The 20,937-nt window shown below is 57.4% G+C and overlaps 1 protein-coding gene across 9 annotated transcripts in view; it reads right to left on the reverse strand.

Annotated features, from left to right (window-relative positions):
* Nucleotides 1-6,689: 6,689 nt before the first annotated feature.
* RERE (arginine-glutamic acid dipeptide repeats) overlaps nucleotides 6,690-20,937 on the reverse strand; it is a 405,018-nt gene continuing 390,770 nt past the window's right edge. For all 9 annotated transcript variants that reach the window (XM_075993756.1, XM_012791485.3, XM_012791482.3 and 6 more), the window contains 11 exons: nucleotides 20,082-20,244; nucleotides 19,013-19,105; nucleotides 18,257-18,456; nucleotides 16,972-17,133; nucleotides 16,093-16,206; nucleotides 14,464-15,818; nucleotides 14,111-14,333; nucleotides 12,607-13,327; nucleotides 10,544-10,690; nucleotides 9,833-10,013; nucleotides 6,690-9,488 (listed from right to left, as the gene is read on the reverse strand). In XM_075993756.1, the coding sequence (XP_075849871.1) occupies nucleotides 9,455-9,488; nucleotides 9,833-10,013; nucleotides 10,544-10,690; nucleotides 12,607-13,327; nucleotides 14,111-14,333; nucleotides 14,464-15,818; nucleotides 16,093-16,206; nucleotides 16,972-17,133; nucleotides 18,257-18,456; nucleotides 19,013-19,105; nucleotides 20,082-20,244 (3,393 nt within the window). In that variant the 3' untranslated portion in view covers nucleotides 6,690-9,454. The remainder of the gene's footprint in view (nucleotides 9,489-9,832; nucleotides 10,014-10,543; nucleotides 10,691-12,606; nucleotides 13,328-14,110; nucleotides 14,334-14,463; nucleotides 15,819-16,092; nucleotides 16,207-16,971; nucleotides 17,134-18,256; nucleotides 18,457-19,012; nucleotides 19,106-20,081; nucleotides 20,245-20,937) is intronic.

Consider the following 20,937-nt stretch of genomic DNA (forward strand, 5'->3'; position numbering starts at 1 on the left):
CATATCCACCCATCCACTCATCCACCCATCCACTCATCCACCCATCCACTCATCCACCCATCCAATATCCACCCATCCATCCATCCACTTACCCACCCATCCACTCATCCACCCATCCACATATCTACTCATCCATCCATCCACATATCCACCCATCTACATACCCATTCATCCACACATCCACATATCCACCCATCCACTCATCCACCCATCCACTCATCCACCCATCCACTCATCCACCCATCCAATATCCACCCATCCATCCATCCACTTACCCACCCATCCACTCATCCACCCATCCACATATCCACCCATTCACCCATCCACTCATCCACCCATCCATTCATCCACCCATCTACATACCCATTCATCCACCCATCCACATATCCACCCATCCACTCATCCACCCATCCACTCATCCACCCATCCAATATCCACCCATCCATCCATCCATCCACCCATCCATCCATCCACTTACCCACCCATCCACTCATCCACCCATCCACATATCCACCCATTCACTCATCCACCCATCCATTCATCCACCCATCTACATACCCATTCATCTACCCATCCACCCATCCACTCATCCACCCATCCACTCATCCACCCATCCACCCATCCACATATCCACCCATTCACTCATCCACCCATCCATTCATCCACCCATCTACATACCCATTCATCTACCCATCCACCCATCCACTCATCCACCCATCCACTCATCCACCCATCCACCCATCCACCCATCCACCCATCCACATATCCACCCATTCTACGCTGGGCCTGGGTTTGCACGGACCTGTGCCTGCTGCCTTCCAGAGCCCATTTATAGACCTGGGTGAAGTTCAGACTTCTTCGTGAGTGTGACAGTCCTTTGCCATGTGGCCTCTGATCATCTTCCATCACTTGACACCCCAAACTTGAAGAGGCCCCTTCTCAGATGCCCCTGGGAGGCTCTGTTCCCTGTACTGTGGTTCCTGGCCACAAGGGCAGGGTCATAGCCGGGTCACGGTTGTACCTGGTGCGCTGGAACTGGGCCTGGCATGGGGTTACACAGCCCTGGTACGCTCAATGCATGGTCCTTATGTTTGGGGAACATACAAGACACCCCTGACCACAAGTCCAAAATGAACAACAGTGGTCCTGGGGCCTGTTGCCAGCCTCAGGCAGAGTCTGGGATTTATGGCAGTGTCTCATCCCCTTCTGTGACCAGGTAGGGCCAGATGGGCAGAAAGACCATGGCCCTTTGCAAGGCACTGTGGCTGCCTCCCCACCTGAGCCCAAGCCTTGGCCCCCCCACCAAGGCCACAGCCTCCCCTAAGCCCTTCCCTCAGTGCCACTGCCTGCTACTGCCCTGGAGCCCAGGTGGCCCCTATGGGGTCACTGGAGTCCAGGACCCCTGTCTGCTCCTGGCCCACTTTAGCCTCGTGTCCACCCTCCCCTGCAGCTGGGCGGCTGTGAGCCCATCCCTCCTTCCCGAGCGCCTTCTGTGGCTCCTCAGAGCCTAAGGAACCAGGTGTAAATTCCTCACTCCCATCTGGGCCCAGGCACCTTCCGGAGCCACCACCTGCCACGTGTCACCAGCCTCCTGTACTGCAGCATGGGATCCACCCAGCCACAGCCCCTCTGCCTGTGTTCAGCCTCTTCCTGCAGGTGAAGTCCACCTCTTCTCTGCCCATCAATATCTGATTCTGCCATTTAGGTTTGTCTGAGACACCACCTCCTCCATGCAGCCCACCCTGGTTGGCTTCAGTGAGTCCTTTCCCTGTGCTTCATGTCATGTGGTTTCACCCTTCGTGATTATGAGCTGAGGCAGGTGTGCAGGTGAAGCACAGAGCAGCTCAAAGACTGTTCAAGCTGCACGCCCCTTAGAGCCTCCTTGGACCCAGGCTCCTGTCGTCCCTGCTTTTTCTGGGAACTGCATGCTACCCTCCCACATTTACGCTGCTTAGATGAGCTTTAGATTTTCTAGAAAGTGTGGTGCTGGATGGCTGTCCTCTGGCCTGGGCTGTTTTTGCCCAGAACTGGTCAAATCTGCAACAGATAGAGAGGAGGGAGGCTCCCTCGTACTCCTGGCTTGTTAAATCCAGGGCCCTCTACCTAGAACTTTCTAAGTGAAGACGGCCCTTACACATGGGGAGGGCTGTGTCAGCCTCTCTGTTCCCAGGATCTGCCCCACCTCAGGCACAGGGAGGGACAGTGGCGGAGCAGAGCTGCAGGATGTCCCTGACCTTCAGGTCTGTCCCCAGCAGGTGGCAGTGGCAGCAGACACAGGATCCGGGGACTCACTGAGAGCCGAGTGCCAGGATCGCTCTGCCTGTAAAGGCCAAGCCATGGGGAGGAGGGGATCGGCGGTACACAGCCCGCTTTGTCCTCCCGACCACGCTGGGAGGGAGGTCTCCTCACCCCATTTCACAGACCCGGGCCCTGAGACAAGTACACCAAGTACCTGGCCTCGGTCACACCAGAGTCACGTGCTCGTACCTGGCGGGGCTGGGACTCGAACCTGGGGAATCTGACAATCTGACTCCAGGCCTCGTGCTGCTAAACACTCTTGGAGCAAATGTTGAGCCTGCCCAGGTGCCCAGGGGCGGGCAGCTTCCTTCCGTGTCACCTGACCTGTCGCTTGCCCGGCCCCTTGCCTCGCTCCCCTGCAGCTCGGCTCAGAGGGGCTTCTCACTGCATCAAGGGAAGGAGAGGGAGAGAAAGCCACTTCTTAGGCCACTAAAAACAAAACAGAAACCACAACACCAAAATTCTAAGCCACTGCAGACTTCCCCCCCCAAACTTGAAAATCGGCTCCCTTCCTTTGGAAGCGACGCCCCCTGGCTGCCTGGGGGCGCCGTGGAGACTGGACGTCCCACCGACGGAGAGAACCGACCGCCAGGGGTTTGCGTCTCTGTCTTCCAGTCCATTGGACTAAGCCGGGCTGCCCGCTGGGGACAGGGCGCGGCTGGGCTGCAGGCTGCCGGGGGAACACAGGTGGATTTACTTGATACGTAAGAATGCAACTGCCTGGGCCCACGGAGCAGTGGGGGTCCCAGGTCCCCCCCGCACTGGGAGCGCGGGAGTGGGTTCGGGGCGCCCGGGGAGGGCGGGCCCGCACGTCCTGGAGACCGAGCACCTTTTGAGGTGCACGAGGGCAGCAGCTGCTCACAGTGGACTTTTGGGGGGGGCCCAGGGGACAGTTACTAGAGACATGATTCTTGGAAATTATCCACTGCTGAGAAGATCCATCGTGGGATCCTCTTCCATTCAGGGAGTGTTTACTGAGTGCCTACTGTGTACAACCCAGGCACTGGGGGTGAGGGGGAAGCATCAGAGAACAGAGAGAAGAAACTTCCTGTCCTTGTCCTAACAGCTGCGCCTGGGCCCTGCCCCTGGCTGCAGCCGTCGCCTCGCCTCCCCTGCACACACAGCGCCCCCCACCCCACCCCTGCTCTGCTGTGACCTGTTTCAGCTGCTTCTCTGTCCAGAATACCCTCCCTGCCCCTTTATCTCTCAACAACCTACCTGGACACCTGCTCTAGGAAAAGACAGGAAAGTACAAAACGCTTCTTGTCATCCCCACGTGCCCCTCCCTGGATCAACCACCTCAGGGAGCCTCGACTCACCCCTGCAGCTGGGCACCAGGCGGCCCCCAGGGCTTTGTAACTGCTGCCACCTGGTGGCCAGGACGGGCGTGGACTCTGTTCTGCAGCACTTGAGGGAGGGGAGGCCAACCAGCCACCAGGCGCAGGAAACAAAGGCCTCAAAAAGTGCGATGGCCTCAGGAATCCTCTCTGGGCCAACTGGAAAGTGCCTCTAAGTCCTATTTTCAATCAGATTCACACCACAACAGGTATTCGTACCCCAGGGGTTCGCCAGAGGCAGATCCCCCCAGCTCCCCCTTCCATGAATGTTGTCAACCAGGGCTGGGGCCAGGGGGCTGCAGGATCCCTGAGGGCAGCACAGCCAGTCAGGGGACAGCACGATCGATCGTTAGGAGCCCACTGGGAAGCGCTGCCAGGCTCAGCCTGAATGAGGCTGAAAGGTCTGTGTGGTCATTCACGCCTAAACCGAACGGCACCTTTAGACAGGGGACAAGGAGCCTCCTGCTGCAAGGCCCATCACTGAGCAAGTGCTCATGGCTCGAGTGCCTCCCACACACAGGACTTGGCTCAGTAACAAGAAGCCCAGGGTAGGAGACCTGGAACGTCTGTGCACATCCAGCCGCGTTGGGTGGGCGGGGCGGGGGTGGGGTGGCACAAGGGTAGCTTCTGCAGCCCGGGGCCCTGATATGCCAAAAGGAAACAGCTGTCACTCCTGGCAAAGGCAGCCACTAGAGAAGCCACCTTGGGTTGGAGGAGCAATGAACCAGGGCCAGAACTTGAGCTGCCAGAGCTCCCCGGGCAGCTGGGACTTAGGGAGAGGACCTTGGATACCGAGACCGCCACAGGCCAGCAGCATGGTGCCTGAGAGAGAACCCAGCGAGGCGTTCAAGTCCCCAGGCAAAGCACATGGCTGAAATTCAGGTGCTCCTGGGCCACCAAGGGGCAAGTGCTCCATCCACGGTGAAACTGCAGCACCTGTGGCCACCCTGCCAGGCCCTGCCTTCCGCCAGGTGCTCCAGGGACCCCATGAACCCAGGAAGGGCTCGCTTTGTCGCGCAGCCCGAGTCAGCCCTGCTGGACGGCCATGGCCTGCCTCTGCCAGCAGGTTCACCCGGCTGGTCTCTCAGGGACGCTAAGGACCCCTCTGTCCCCCTGGCCTGTGACCTGCTCAGGGGTCCACTGCAGGACAGACACTTCCACTGCTCCTGGGGCCTGGTACCTTGGCCCCTAGGTATGTGGATAACTAGTTCCGTTATGATTCCAAAGCTCTGAGTTCAAGAGCGTACCTAGATCATTCTGTGTTGGCCAGGTGAGGTTGGGGCAATAACTTAAGTCTGTATTTGTGCCCCCTTCACACTGTCCTGGGTTTCACCATGTGGTCAGGCCAAGGCTCGTGGGGGGCTCCTGGCTGAGATGGGGTCCCCACCTGTCCCCTCTAGCTTCCACATACAAAGGGCCTGGGCCCTGACCCCCACTCCAGCTCTCTGCACCCACAGCTACACGGCTCAGTGGTGCTGACATTTGAGGCCTGGAGGTTGCAGCTCCCGCTGTGTGAGGTCACTGCTGATCTCCCCACGGTGCATCCGTGCCCTTCAGATAAGTCACCCTCATGTACCCAGGAGATTCCTTTCCTGGATTTACCATGGGCGTTTATCGAGAAGGCAGCCACGCTCCTAAGCTGTGCTGCGGCACTGGGCCTCTCGCCATGGTCTGCAAAGTGCCATCTTCTTAGCCCTCCTGTGGTGCCACCAGAAGGGGCTGCTGAGCCACCTTGCCCCAGCCAAGGATCCATCCACAGGAACAAAGGGGCAGGGGCACGCCAGGGCCCAGGCTGGACACCAGCAGCACGTACCTGCGCCCTGTTCTCCAGCAGATGTCCAGTTAGCATGCCCGGCCCTCCTCAGAACGGGTACATGACAGGGGTGGTGACAATGGCCACAGTTGTCCATACCTGACAAACTGTCACCACCTGTTTAGCTCTGATGAAGGCTTTTTTGAGCATAACACTACGTATCCACGCACTCAGGCCTTGTTTAACCACCATGAAACCTATTTCATAAACGTATGCCCATTAGAACTGCAGTTTCATAAAGAGCAGTCTAGATGACAGCCCAGCCAAGGCGGCTCCTGAAGGCCAGCTCTGTCCCTCCTCTGCAGCCCCAGACACAATTCCACCCTGTCATGCAAGTCCCTTTTGTGGCTACAGGCCACCCCTGTGCCCTGGCCACCCAAGCTGCTGAGCAGGGTCCCTGCTGTTCGAGGGATGCAGGAGATCACGCATCGTGAGGGCCATGGTTCTGCCTGCCACCGGGGACCCTGCTTGGCAATGCTTCCTCCTGTCCCGAATTAGGCGCCAGCCCACCATGCTGTTCCCTTGGCCTTTTCAACTATGGGACAGACCCTGCCGGGCATGATGGCAGTTTACCAAGAGTAAGCTCTCTGGACTGCCTTTGCCCCATCTCCCAAAACATCTATAAACTCACAACCATATCCCAAATGAAAAGGGGAGCACATAAATCTTCAGGAACTGTCTTGAAAACGTCCTTCAGGAAAAGCTGCGTAGCACAAATCCACTGATGGCTGCTGCCCCCTGGTGGCCTCCCCCCACAGGGCTTAGACACAGCCTCAGCCAGGAGGGCAACGGGGAGCGGGATGCTGGCAGGCCTCAGGGAGAGGTAGAGAGGGGACTAGGCAGGGGAGTAGCCAGGGACAGGGCACTGAACTGGTGGTGGCTCAGCCCTCTCTCCTAGGCAGGGAAGGAGCCACGTGTCCCATACACCCTGGCGACGTCCACCAATTAGAGATGTAGGGTGAATGGCGAGGTGGGGTGTGCTTTGTCCCAAGGCCAACACCCCTGTAGGGCCCACCCCTGTTGCTTGGGGAACACCCTCAGTAAGCGTACTCACCAGAGTAACCCTGTCCTCTTACCAGAGGGGACATGGATACTTCTGGAAGCCACTCTGGGAAGGAAGCAGGGTCCCCAGCAGCAGGGAACACAGATGCTCCTCTGCCCCTTCCCCTAGGGTGGGGCCGCAGCCAGCATCCCCGTCCACTCTCCAGGAACGAGACACAGTGCACTGGCCGACACCTAGGTGTTGTAGTGTAGCTTGGTTTTATTTATGTCCACAAATATTTCAAAAAAATTACAAAATACTCAAATGGAGAGAACACAGAAGTCACGATTTCTGGGTGTCTACTCTTTTACACTGTGTTATCTCATGGCAAACTACTCATATATACATTTAGCTTCAAGATATATATAAACGTAGCAAATCAGAATGTACACTCTGCTCTGCTTCTGCTGCAGTGAAACGTGAAGCTCAACCTTGACAACATTGAACAAGATACATACGAAACACAGAATAACAAAACCAAACTTCAAACAAGAGGAAGGAAAACCCAAAAGGAAACCAAGTGGTTGCGCTTCAAAGACACCATGAAGGTCTGCAGCCTCCTAAACAAACTGCAGGGGATCAGGTAAAGGTTTTAGGTTGTGGGGTTTTTTAATGGAAGAATCTCAGTGCTTCACCTTGGGCTATGGGGAGAAAACCAGAACGTAACAAGAGAACACCCTCAGACGGTTTTCAAGTACAGGCTTCAAAGTACTTCACTCTTTCTCTTCTTTGGAAAAATGGATGGTAGAGAAAGGAGATAAAGAAAGTTTAACTGAATGGCAGACGATGTGTTCTGCCAAAAAGAAAAAAAATAACAGGAGGGAGAGAAGGTGGCGGCACAGATGCAGGAGCCAGGGCAGCGGGACGTGCCTGCCTGTTCGGAGCCCAGTGGTAAGAGGCCCTACTCAGCCACGGAGAAACCTGCAGCAGAACAGCCCGCCTTGAGGGCATGTCACCACCCCCAGAAGAAAACAAACACCTCTATGCTAAGGGGACCAGAAGTCTGATGACAAAGGATTGATCTGAGCCTGCATTCCCACTAGGAACTAAAGTTAACGCAGAAATGGAATGAGATAAAATGAAAGGAGAAAAAACTACAAACATTTTCAACAGACAAAACAATCTATCTCAACTGAAACCAAACAGTTTTCATAGAAACTGGAAATGCCCCTGATTGCAGGTTTGAATCCAGAACCTGAATCTGAGCTAACACCTGCTGGTTTCTGGATCAAACTACCAGCCTCTCCTCCTGCCTGCCCCACTACTCGGCCTGGGGCCGGGACGCACTTCGTGTCCACTGACCCACAGTGTGGTTTCTTTTCTCTGACAATTCTTGGATGTGACCACCGAAACAGTGGCAGAAATGGCCCTTGAGACGCTGAGAGAAGAAGGGTGGGAGGGCCGTACCCTGGAAGGCGGCCTGACCAACAGGCACAGACGTCCCCAGACACCCCCAACCTCTGCTTCGGAAAAAGTGCATCAACATCGAACTCGGAATCCGGGGCCGCTCTGCTCTGGAGGGCTGGCCTCCTGACCAGCGCGCCTCCCCGGTGGAAGCCCGCTTTCCGACTTCACGTCTGCGGGTCGCACTCCAGCTCCTACTTCTAGCAGAAGAGTGGGACGTGGCTTCCCAGACCGACATGCGTCACCACCCAGACTTGCTCCTGGGGTAAAACTGCAGGCTACCACCCACAAGCGTGCTAACTCCAGGGTCTCCCTCACCCAAAAGCAGCCCCTGCTCTGTGGCCGGGATGACTTGGCTTGGTCCTCACCCCAAGAAGATCCAAACGATGACATGTATAAAGGGGCAGATTTCTAACAGATTCCTTTGGCAACCATATGTCCTGGGTCTTTCATGTGCTGAGTTATTTGTGTGGAATCATTTTCTTGAATTTTCTAGAATGTTTATGAAATTTTCAGAGTATTAAAAAAGGCAATTCATCCAGAACAATGAAATGTGTGTGCATAGAAATCTACAAGGAAATCTACAATCAGACACACACAGACATGTGCTCTCCACCCTGCAGAAACAGGACAACAGTGACACCAGGGGACAGAAAGTGAACACTAAAACTCCTGCACTCCTTGTGCAAAATGAGGTCGGAGATAACAGATGTCTGCATCGCAGGCAAAGCACATGCTAGGAACAGACAGAAGTGAAAGTCAAAGCAGCAAAACGAAGAGTTGTCACACTGTCCCTGCAAACCCCTGGATGCCCGCTGCCGTGGCCAAGCCTAGTCCCAAGCTTTCGCCCATTGTAACTGGTAACGCCCATCTGCTCCCTTTAATTAAAGGGATAATTATATATAACTTTTTATTAAAAAATCAACTCTGTATTCTGTCAATAGCTGGTGGGAATTCACAATTAGTGACATGGCTGGAAAAAATAGATCAGAATAGTAGTTTGTGGAAGGAAAAAAAGGCTGTTCTAAAATTATTTATTTACAGACATATAAAGCCATGCTGCAGAACTTTTCTCAAATTATGAAGATTTCCTACAATGTATTAAAATAAAAGATTTTTTAAAAATTATAGCTCTTGGATTCCAAACTCATATGCCGCCTATCTGCAAACCATGTGGGTTTTGGAACACGCGCAACGGAGCGTGTCTGACGCACAGTGAAGGGTGTGAAGTGGAGTCTAGCACCTACTGAGAAATCAAGGAAAAGAAAACTAAAGCCAAACCCCAAGATTGCAGGGAGCTTTCTGAATGTTCAGTCCAGTCCAGGACTCGCTAAGTTTCCGGGGGACTGTCATGCAGGGGGCCCAAGCCAGTCTCAGGGAACCCTCTTGACAAACGAACACTATGATGTGGGTACATTTTTAGTTGTGGGGTTTTTAAATATATAAAGAAATCTTTAGAAGATATTCTTTTTGCTTTTGCAGCTCCTATTGTATGTAAAAAGTCCTGTTTCTCCCCCCAAGAATTGGGGTTTCCACAGCCAGCGTTAACAAATAAATAACTTATAACTGCTTGTCACCTTCTTTCTTCAGTCGACTGAAAAGAAAAGGAAAGAATATTCAGCATCAGGCCTGGAGAGGTGGATGGGGCAGGCTCAGAGCACCCCAAGGTGACAGGCAGGAGGCTGGAGGGTCCAGACACGTGCAGGCAAGGGCTCCTCCTGAGGCAAACGCAGCCCCAACCCAGCAGCCTCCCACATAGCTGACCCACCCGTCAACTGTCCCTCCCATGCGGGTGGCTCCGTGGGGGTCCCCTAGAGAGCCCAGTAGGGCCGGGGGGGGGGGGTGCAGGGACAAGAAGGAGAGCACCGTGGGTACACATGAAGTGGGCAAGACCCTGGCCTCAGACCTCCCCCTCTGCCTCCCTCCCTCCCTCCTCACCTGTAATAATCTTCCTGACTCGGTAGGTGGCCACCATGCATGTGGGGGTGTCCGTGCAGCCACTGCTGCTCCATGGCCAGTCTCTGCAGCTCTGCAGACTGGGCATGCATGGCCTGCAGCTGGTGGGCCGCTGACATCGGGGGTGGGATGGCCCCAGGCAGGTCTCGAGGGTAGGGCGCGCCTGGCAGACACAAAATAGCCTCCACTACAGAAACAGCCAGAGGACTGGCCAGGAGAAGCAAGGCACAGTGACCAGCAAGGAGGCCGGAAGAGAGCCTACCCAGCACTCAAGCCCGTCCTTCCCACTCCAGGCCAAAGCCCAGTGTTTCTGCTTCTGAGAGGCCTTCTCCTGAGCCCCATCTACATTAGGGCCTCTGTTACTCGGTCACCAACCCTGCATTCCTGGCCTGCAGCAAGGCTGTTGATTATGCATGAATGGCCCCCAGCCCAGGAAGCCCTCTGAAAGCAGGAGTTTGCCTGTCTTGTTCCCACATGGATACGGTGGGTGAGACCCCACATTTGTTCAATACATGAAAGAATGAACGAATGAATGAACGAACGAACGAACGAACGAATGAATAGGGGAAAACAGACCAGACCTCCAATTCGACTCGAACGAACGAACGAACGAATGAATAGGGGAAAACAGACCAGACCTCCAATTCGACTCTCATATGGGACCCCCAACCCCTCCCCTATGGAAATCCTTACCAAAAACTGGATGACGAAGCATCTCGTGCTCATGGGGGGGCTGTCCGAGCAGAGGGTTGGGAAGGGTCCCGGGGGGATAGGGGAAGCGAGCCAGGTGAGGACCAGCAGTCAGGGGGTCAACCAGCGGGTGAACCGGGCCTGCGGAGCCTAAGAAAAGGACAAAAGGCCAGATGTAGGTGGTGCATAGCCCATTTGATGTTTGCCCACCTTGGCTAGAAGTGCTACGACCTCCTCCTCACCCAAGCTGCCCCCGGTCACCAGGCCTGGATGCACCATCTGGCCGCAAATGATCCGGATCCGCAGTGGCTGCCCTACCACCTTGTGTGGGAGCTGCATGCCAGAAAGGTGCAGAGCTGGCCATTTAAGCACACATTTCCGCCTGCTCCTGAGCACGTCCTACGGGCAACACCCCTGCCCAGTGCTGCTGACTACCCTGGGCTTGTGAGGTCCACAGGAACCCACAGCCTTGCTCTGGCACCTCCTTCACCAGGGCTGCCTCCCTGCCCTTCAACCACACAACCCAAAGGGGGCCGGCAGAGCAAGTGCTGTGGGCCAGGGAGTCAGCTCACACCGTTCTCTCCTCTGCTGGCTCCAGACCGCACAGCTCTCCCCTCAGATACCACCACCCTTGCCCCCACGCCCCAGCTGGATGATGCATGAACAACGAATGGCTGCCTGTCCTCATACACTGTTTATGAGGCAGGTAAGGCCCCCAGCATGGCGCATCCAAGCTTCAGGGGCCAGGAGCACAATGGTGAATGCCCTCCTGTGTCAGAACTGGGCACACATGTAGGAGAGACACTAGGTGTCTCCAGGCAAGGTGGCTGCCCTCCTTCCCCCTGGGCCCTGCTGTGTCAGCTGTCCTCCTGCCCAGCACTGGAGACTGCGAGAGGGTGAAGCCATCTGAGCTGGACCCCCTGCACCCAGCCACCAACCCCATGGAGCACTTCGACCGGCAGCGCCCTCATCATCCCCCTGAATGCCAGCCCCCACCCTTTTGCCTCTTTCCACCCAGGGCCTGAACCCCTTCTAAAGGGAAGCCCTGCACGTAGGATGCGCCACGGGACCTCCACACAGGCCCTGGTCCCATGGGGTGGGCACACCTGCCTACTTGTGAGCACAGCCAGACCTTCCTCTGGCTCCATCTTGCCAACCTACAGAGAGAGTGGGGATGTCAGCTGTGCCTACCTCTGTCTCAGGCCAGCCTTCCCCTGAGCTGGCCACCCAGTTGACCTTCAGGAGCTGCTGGGCAGCCCTGGCCAGGTGGGTCAGCTCAGTGTACTCAGTACACTGAGTACAGATGCCCTGCTCCCAGCCCCATTCCCCAAGGGAATAGAGGACTCCTCTTTATTTATAGAGGCAGGGTCTTGCTCTGTTACCCAGCCTATAGTGCAGTGTTGTGTTCACAGCTCACTGTAGCCTCAAACTCCTGGGCTCAAGTAATCCTTTTGCCTCAGCCTCCCAAGCAGCTGGGACTACAGGTGTACATCACCACACCCAGCTGAATTTTAAAATAGTTTTGTAGAGATAGGATCTTACTATGTTGCCAGGGCTGGTCTTGAACTCCCAGCCTCAAGTGATCCTATTGCCTCAGCCTCCTAAAGTGCTGGGATTACCAGCGTGAGCCATCCACCCAGCCAGGACTCCTCTAAGTTCTCCCTAAATGACAACCTACAGCTTCCTTGGGCAGCCCAGGGCCTTCAGCCACACCTTCTTTGGCTCCAAAGGCCACAAGGTCCGGTGGCCCAGCCCCAGTGAGCACAGGCCACTACCCACCACCCAGGCACAGGGCCAAGAACCCAAGCTTTACCCAGGAGGCTGCAAGCGGAAGGCCCATGGGTGCTGCAGCTTTCTGGGGACCTGCAGCTTCACAGAGCTGAGGGGCTGGGCAGAGACAAAGGTTGTGATAAAGCAAAACCACGAGTCCTAGGCGGATGTTGGATATTCTAAAATCTGCCAGGAATTAGGGATTTGCTCAGAAAAGAACACCCTGCTCTGAACAGTGACTCTTTTCTGACCAGGCTACGCCCCCTTCCTGCTCTACCCTGGCCGGGGGCACCCACCTTGGTGGAGGGGGTCCTGCTGGTGGAGGTGGAGGTGGGAGTGGATGTGCGAGTGCTGGTGGTGGTGCGGAGTCACGTTGAACATCTGCAGTCGGGCCAGGGGGTCACTGGTCAGCGATGCCATGCGCTCGGCGTGGATGCGCTCAGCCGCCAGTCTGTCAGGGTAGCTCATCTCCGGCCGTAGCTGGGGGCCCGCCAGGGCCAGTCTCTCCCTCTCCAAGGGGTTCAGGCCCGGGTGGAAAGAAGCAAAAGGGTGGGGGCCGGCAGTCGGGGGGATGGTGAGGGCGCTGTGCCGGGCGAAGTGCTCCATGGGGTTGGTGGCTGGGTGCAGGGGGTCCAGCTCAGGTGGCTTCACCTCGAAGCCTGGCTTCATCCTCTCCCGCAACTCGCGCTCCCGGATCTCCCGTTCCCGGATCTCACGTTCCCGGAGCTCCCGCTCGCGGATGGTGGGGTCGACGTTGTAGAGGCCAGGCATGTGGTAGGCCAACAGGGGGTCGGTGGGATTGAGGGGCATGTAGAAGGGGTGGTTGCGGTTGGTGGGCGACATGACGTGGGGCCGGGCATACTCGCTCAGAGTCCGAAGGGCAGGCGTGTCGGGCCCGATGTATGGGGGCACGGCAGCAATGGTAGTCGGTGGTGGCTCAAAGGATGGCCGCATGTGGCCGGGACCACTGAGCTGGGGGTCGCTCAGACGGCCTTCATGTGCTGAGCTGGACGCCTTCTGCAGAAGGAAAGGAGGGCATGAGGGGGAGACACCAAGCTGCTGGGCATCGAAGCCAGGAGGGCCCTGCCCTGCCCCACCTGCACTGACAGGCCAACCTAGTCCCTCCACCCCAACACACAGACCGTGTCCCCAGCCTTGGCCTGCCACCAGGGTGCCGCCCAGACCCTGCTGTAGCAGTCTCTCTTGTGCTTGCAGCTGCCCGCGTGCCCTTGGCAGGTCAGTGTGCTGTGAGACGGGTGACACGTATATCTGTGAGTGGGACTGGTGGGGGCCCGTGCCGGCGAGCCTAGCAGGCCAGCAGCCTCTCCCCAAGGCCCTCACACGTGTCTCAAGTCGGCTCCCCATTCACCCCACTGCAGAGGCAGGCCCGGGGGGACCCAGCCTCTGAGGGGCCACAGGGGAGGGCTACTAGAGGCTCCCATGTGGCCTGGCTCCACCCAAGGGCCTGGCTCTCCCCTTAGGTCCTCCCCTCATGTTTCTCTTAGGCTCCTTCAAATGACGGAGGAGACACGAGTCCACAGGCTGCAGAGGAAGGACAGCCCTCTCCCTAAAGGCTCCAGGCAGGTGGACACCCAGTCACTGCTCTGAGTCAGCCTGGACCAAGCAGCGCAGGGCCGCGCGGCTCCGTGAGAGCAGCCCAGGAAGGGGTGTAAACAGCACCCACCCTCCAGCTGCCAGGTGTGAGCCAGGCAGCCTCAGACAGAGCAGGGCAGGCCCAGTATGGCTCCCAGGCCTGGGGGCCAGCGCCCCCCTGCACACGCCAGCCACCCCAGGACTCACGGCTGCTCGCTCCGCCTCTCGCTCCCGCTCCCGCTCTCGCTCGCGCTCCTTCTCTTTCTCCTTCTCCCGCTCCCGCTCCTCTCGGGCTTTCTGCTCGGCCTCCCGCTTGGCCTTCTCAATGGCCTCTTCCCTCTTCTTGGCCAGTTTGGATCCAGCCAGAGGCATGAAGTTCAGGTCTGTCCGTGCACACGAGTTGTAACCCCGGTCCAGGTGCTTGTAGAACCTACGAAAGGCCACATCTCCAGCTGGGAGCTCCTGCCAAGGCCTCACCCTGCCCTGCCCCCCACCAAAACCCTGCCTGCCCAGCCAGCCCCGCCTGTGCCCCTCCAACCCGGGTTCCTAGGAGCCGCTACCTGGCCGACTGGCTGGCGTGGCTGGGGGTGTCCACCACAGTGGGCTCAGGGGAGGGGCTCCTTGGTGGGGGAGGGGGGCTCTCAGGCTCCTCAGCATCGTCCAGAGCCTCCTCCTTGATCTGGACAGCGGGCAGTGGGCAGGATGCTCCCCCCGGCATGCTGCCCCCTGAAGAAACGGCAGCGGAGCAGGGCAGCTGGGCTGAGGTGCTGGGTCCCGCGGGTGGGGTGGAGGTAGAGGAGCAGGTCGGAGGAGTGATGGGAGGAGGCCCTCCAGGGACAAAGGGGTGCTGAGCAAATGGGGGCTGGGGAGGCCCCTGGTGGAGGCCTGAGGGAGGATGGGGGGCAGCAGGAGGGGGCAGGCTCTGGCTCTGGGTCAGCCCAGGGGGCTGGGCGGGGGAGGAGGGCAATGGCTGGCTCTGAGGCATGAGCTGCAGGGGCGGAGGGTGGGCTGAGGGGGGGTGGTGTGTGGACAGGGAGCTCAGGGGCTTGAGGGCTGGAGGGGGCGGCAGGTTGGCATTCATGGAGAAGGGCGAGGGTCCTGAGAGGTGGGGTGGGTGCTTGTGGGCCTGTGGCGCCGGCAGCTGGGGGATGGGCGTGGTGGGTGGGGGCTTGATGTGAGGCATGGCCAGGGGTGCTGGCGGCAGGGGCTGCTCCCGCGGGGGCTGCTGGGGCTGCAGGGCTGACTGTGAGGCTGGGAGCTGCAGGCTGGTGTGAGGGTGTGCTGCCGCTGGGGAGGCCCCCAGAGGGGCCTGGCCTTGAGGGCCCTGAGGAGGGAGGCCAAAGGGCTGAGGGGGGCCTGGGTGCTGCAGCAGGGGCCCGGCCTGCAGGCTGTGTGGGCCAGGCGGGCCCTGACCGTGCAGGGAGGGCTGGGCGTGAGGGGGCGCAGAGGGCTGGCCCGGCGGCCCGGTCAGCGGCTGCAGCGGGGGGTGTGGCGAGGGCAGCCGCTGCGGGTGCAGGGTGGGGGCCTGCTGGATGTGCGTGTGGGGAGCAGGCACTGCTGCAGCCTGTGGCTGGTTAGGGGGCTGGGGGGCTGCAGGGGAGCCCTGGGCGGGGCCTGCAGTGGCAGAAGGTGTGGGCCCTGGAGTAGGAAGCTGGGGTGTTCCTGGCGGGGCCGTGGAGGGCACTGGGGTGGCCCCACTGGGAGCCTGCAGGGCTGGGGGCTGGGCCTGCAGCATCTGCTGCTGTGCTGACGAGTCTGAGTCACTCTCATTGTCCTGGGGGCTGGGGATGCTGGGGGACGTGCTGCGATTGTCCTGGTCGATGTCTTTGGGGTCACTGCTGCCCTCATCGTTGACGCTGCGACTGTCCGAACTCTCTCCCTCGCCTTCAGATGGTGAGTTGGGCCGGCTGATCTCCTAGAGCCAGAGAAGGGAAGGATGGAAGCCCTAGGAGGACAGAGCCTCTCAGCCCTCACTGACCATGCCTGGCACACAGCAGAGGTCTGTGCAGAGGCAGCAGGACCACAGGTCCTGCCCTGACTCGGCCAATGTCAAGGGCCACTCTAGCCTCCACCCCACACTATCCTGGGCCCTGAGCTCAAGCCCTGCCCTGCCAGCCCCCAGAGAACATGGGCCGTGAGCTTCTCAAGGAGCCTGAGCTCCAGGCAGCAGGCCCTGCTGCAAGCCTCACCTGGGTCTTTGTCTTCTTGGAGCTGATCCTGTCAGCCTCCTCAGTGTCGGAGGCCACCTTCTCCCGCTGGCGCTTCGTGCTCTTAAGAGGGGACGAGGCTTCTTCCTTTGCCTTCTGCGGTGGGAAAGTCCACAAGGAGCAGTCAGGCCAAGGGAGGACGTCCCATCCGACTCAGGAAGGAATGACTGCTGTTTGTGGACACTACCCGCTCATTCTAAGTTCCATCTCCAGAAGCAAGAAATCTCTAGAAGGGGCCACCCAGGGCCAGGAAGGAACAAGTATCCGGGATGAGAACTAAAGTTGGCCCTCCCTATCTGTGGGTTCTGCACCTTCCGATTCAACCAATCGTGGATTAGAAACGTAGTTAGGACTGTGATGGCCGCGTCTGTACGGCACGCGCACAGACCAGACGTCTTTCTTTCTCGTCATCATCCCCCAGGCGATACAGTGCAACAACTATTTACACAGCATTTACACTTTAGTAGGTATTACAAGTAATCTAGAAATGATTTAAAGTAAACAAGAGCATGTGTGTAGGTTACAGGCAAATACTTCACCACTTTGTATCAGGGACTGGAGCCTCTGTGGATCTGGGGATCTGTGTGGGGTCCTGGAGCCGATACTCCGTGGATACTGAGGGACAACTGTACTTGTCTTTGAGGGGAGGGAGCCCGCCCAACCACTCCCCTTGAAGGCACCCTCTGGCTTGCCTGAGGAAACTCAAGGCAGAGGTGGCCCCAAAGGTCAGCGCTGGACCCCCCTTTCTCCAGGCCCCCGGCCTCCACGCCTGCAACCCATCCCCAAACACCAACTCCAGCAACCCAGTTTTAACGGGAGGGACAGGCTGAGGACTCCCCATTACCCGCCCCAGCACCTGACCTTGGCTGACTTCTTCACCGTCTCTGCTTTACTGTCATTGCTGGAGGTGCTGGCAGCGCTGGGGGAGTTCCGGCCGCTGGAGCGGATGTCTTCATTGATGGGTGAGGCGCGACCATCAGGGCTGGCTGGCTGCTTCTTCCGGCCACTGCGTAGTGTCGACATCTGCCCACCCAAACCAGAGGCTGGTGACACTGGATCCCCAGTTTCCACATGGGCCCACCTGGGCCCAGCCATAGGCAGGAGCCTGAAGAGTAGCCACCGCCACCATTCTCTTAGCAGATGTCAGCCCCTGGCAAACAACAGGCACCCTGGCCTGTCCCTCGCTGCAGAGGTCAGCACGGAGCTGTGGGAGGGGGTAGGTGGGCTCCCACTGGGAAGAGAACCATTCTCACACCCAAAGCACTCAGCCTGAGGGACGTCCTGAACGACGAATGCTACACATGAACAAGGCTTTCTGAGAGGCAGGAAACTGGCGTGGGCCACCTAATCTGACACACAGAAGTCATCTCTAAAGCACCTCCCCTTCTGTTTATTCCATGTACCTGCCCACTCTTCCCAACCAAATCAAACATGTGGGAACTTAATCTCACAGGACAGGAAATGACCCAAAGAAACGAAGCTGTCAAATAACACAGCTAAGCTCCCAAACCACTGAGCACTTCAGCATCTTTCTGCAAAGCCACGAGAGCTCAGAAGAGGGCATGAGAGTCAAGGCCGGCTCACTTGCTCCATTCTGAGCGAGCAGTGGTCAGGCTGCCAGCCCCACCCACCTGCCAGAAGGGAAACAGGCAGGGGAGGCCAGTGCTAGATGAAAGACCCTGTTAGTATTCTAGGCCCCAAACCTGGGAAAACCCTCTCCCCAAGTCCCTGCCACCCTTTCAACCTAAGAAACAAAGCCTTTTTATGGAAGGTACTATGCAGTGAGTAGGAAAATGTACCAGAAAGAGCCTGTAAGTTGAAAAGAGCAGAGATATGCCACACTGGAGGTGACGAGTCCACAGGCTGGGGAGAGGTCTGAGGAACTTAGAGAGCCTGCACTGGGCCAGAAACCCAGAGCTCTCTGCCAAACTAAGCTCAGGGCGTGTGCCCCACGGACCCCCAAGAAGAGAAAAGAGAGCTCCTCCCAGCCCCAGAAAAGCTGCTGCCTCTGGACAAGACGTTTCACCTCCAGGGTTCTGTTTCTCTACCTAGACAAAACTTTCACTCCCCGCTGGAGGACACAAGCCCCCAGCATTCCAGCAACCTGGAGAAACAGTCAGGAGCCCCGCAGACACAGGGGACTCACCGAGCCCCGACTCCGCCGCGTCCTCATGCTATGCTTCCCACTGAGCCCATCGTCCTCCTCCTTGACGGGTTTGAACATGAAAGGTGGGGGATCCACAGGCTTCTCGATGGGCGGGAGCTCGCCGTATTTCTTGAAGTGGATGCGGCAGTCGGTGCAGAGCAGAATATTCTCCCGGCCCCCGTGGTGCCAATCTTTGGAGGCTGCGTTGAGGGGAAGGAGGGATGCAAAATGCCAACCTTGGAAACTATCCCTCTCCCTGGGGACATCTGGGCATAGGGGGACCTGCTATGGGCTCCAACCAACCCTGGCGCCACCAGAACCATGCAGCACTAGCCTTGGACAGGCACCTGTTACTTAGACAACCCAGGGGCAGTGCTGCCCTACTCTCCCCCAGCACCGGGAGAGGGTGTCAGGAATGTCCACTGGCCTGCCTCAGCTTGGCGCTTGTAAGAGGAGCTGGCAGCAAGCTCCTAGGAACCACGGCGCTCCCACCATCCCCGCTCGACCAAGTCTGGCCTTCCTACTGGTCAGTATTCTGACTGCTAAATGGGGGAGTGAAGCAAAACAAACTAAAACAAAGATTTCTAACTTTCTCAAGTAACCGCAAAGGACAATGCAAATGTCAAACCAATCACTGCTCCTGGCATCTCACCAGTCAGTGCACCAACTGCTCAGAACCCGCAAATGCCCGAGCACGACCTGGCACAGTGAACACGCCCCTCCACCTCCACCACGGCGCATGACCAGGCTACTTACTGGTGGTGAAGCAGTGGCGGCAGGCGTACCCCTTCAGCTCCTGCTCACTGTCCTCGCTGTCGAAGTCATCCTCGCTGGCTGAACTGAGGTCCACTGGACATGGCAGGCACAAAGCAGGGAGGGGGAGACACCATCATGCTCAGCCAAGACCTGGGGCCACCCTGTGACCTCTGGCTTGCCCAGGGTTCTGAGCCACCTGTCAGAGAGGCTCCATAGGCCGATGTGTGACAGTGTTCATGAAAGATCACTTCAAATTCCTCAGGGTCGGTCACAGAACAAAGAGCCTGTGTGTGAGGGGCGGTGTGCAAGGGCCTGCCCTGCCAGATTTTTGGTGGCTGATGTCACACCTGAATCCTGGGGTAGCTGGCACTAGGGCCTACATCTGGTGAATTTAAACTGGGAAAAGTTTAAAATCCATGCTGTCTTCCCTGATATACCTCACTCTGTTGCCTACGCTAGAGTGCCGTGGTGTCAGCCTAGCTCATAGCAACCTCAAACTCCTGGGCTCAAGCAATCCTCCTGCCTCAGCCTCCTGAGTAGCTGGGACTACAGGCATGTGCCACCATGCCCGGCTAAATTTTTTATATATATTTTTAGTTGTCCAATTAATTTCTTTCTATTTTTGGTAGAGACGGGGTCTCACTCTTGCTCAGGCTGGGTTCGAACTCCTGACCTTAAGCAATCCTCCTGCTTCAGCCTCCCAGAGAGCTAAGATTACACGTGTGAGCCACCACGCCCGGCCTTAATCTGATCTTATTACTACCAAAAGCGCAATGAGAATTTAAACCATGCCTCATCCACTAAGTGGAAAACCTCCTCAGCCCAAGGCCAAAATACATCAGGCCAAGGCCAAAACTTACATTTTTATAAAAACTTAAAATGATGTTCAGTTTATCAGATATATTTGAATGTACAAATAATTTTTACAACTCTGCCTACTAAATCCCACCCCCACCCCCCGTCAGTGCCACATTTAGGTCGGGCCTCACACACGCACACACGTGTGTGCACACAGGCACACCCTCTCCACGATTCCCCGGCGCACTGTGGTGCTAAGACGCTCACTTACAGAATTCACTGGAAGGGGGTCTGGAAGGCGTGTTGACGGGTGTGGACGCAGTTCGAGTCTTAATCCTCCTGAACACAGCCTGCCTGCGGTGCCTGCGATGGGCGCGGGAGCTGGCTGCTTCGGGGGTTTTCTTCCAGTAGTAGTAGAAGGTGATCAGCTCCCCCTGCGGGAAGGACGGGCTGGCTGTGAGGAGTGTGCGGGGCGCTTCGGCTCTTCCACAACCCCACCACACCCCTCCTCTGCAGGGAGAGAAAGCTGGGTGTGTAACAGCTGTCCTAGAGTCTCGAGGGGGACCAGGCCCGCTCAGGGAACACAGCCGAGGCAGCATGAGCGGGGCCTGCCTCCTAGATGCCAAGAGCACTCGCTCGTCCAACAAGCGTTGTTGGGTGTCCCCTAAGTGCCCGGTGCCACCGCTGCTCTAAGCACAGGGGCACAGCATCAACAACAGACCAAAAAACAAAGAAGACAGAAGATTCCTGCCTTCGGGGAGCACACATTCCAGCACTGTGTGTGTGTGCCTGCAGGTGTTTTCTCCACAACATCACAGTGAAATCACACAGGTGTGAGAAGGAAATAAAGGCCCGGGCTCCTGCGAAACAACTGGCCAGTCGAGGTGCTGGGGGACTAGGCCAAGTTAGGTCAGAAGGACAGAGGCCCAGCCCAGAAAGACTGCTATCCGACCTCCCGGTCCCATCCCATGCCCGGGCAAGCTGGCACAGAGTCCTGAAGGCAGGGCCAGGGCTTGACAAGGAAAGACTAAGACACACAACAGCGCTGATGCACAGATGAAATGTCACACGTCACCAGGACGGCCTTTATGGCAAAAAGAGCTATTCTTTTCATAACCCAGCACAAA

The sequence above is a fragment of the Microcebus murinus genome, chromosome 2 (genome assembly GCF_040939455.1).
Source record: "Microcebus murinus isolate Inina chromosome 2, M.murinus_Inina_mat1.0, whole genome shotgun sequence".
Taxonomy (NCBI): Eukaryota; Metazoa; Chordata; class Mammalia; order Primates; family Cheirogaleidae; genus Microcebus; species Microcebus murinus.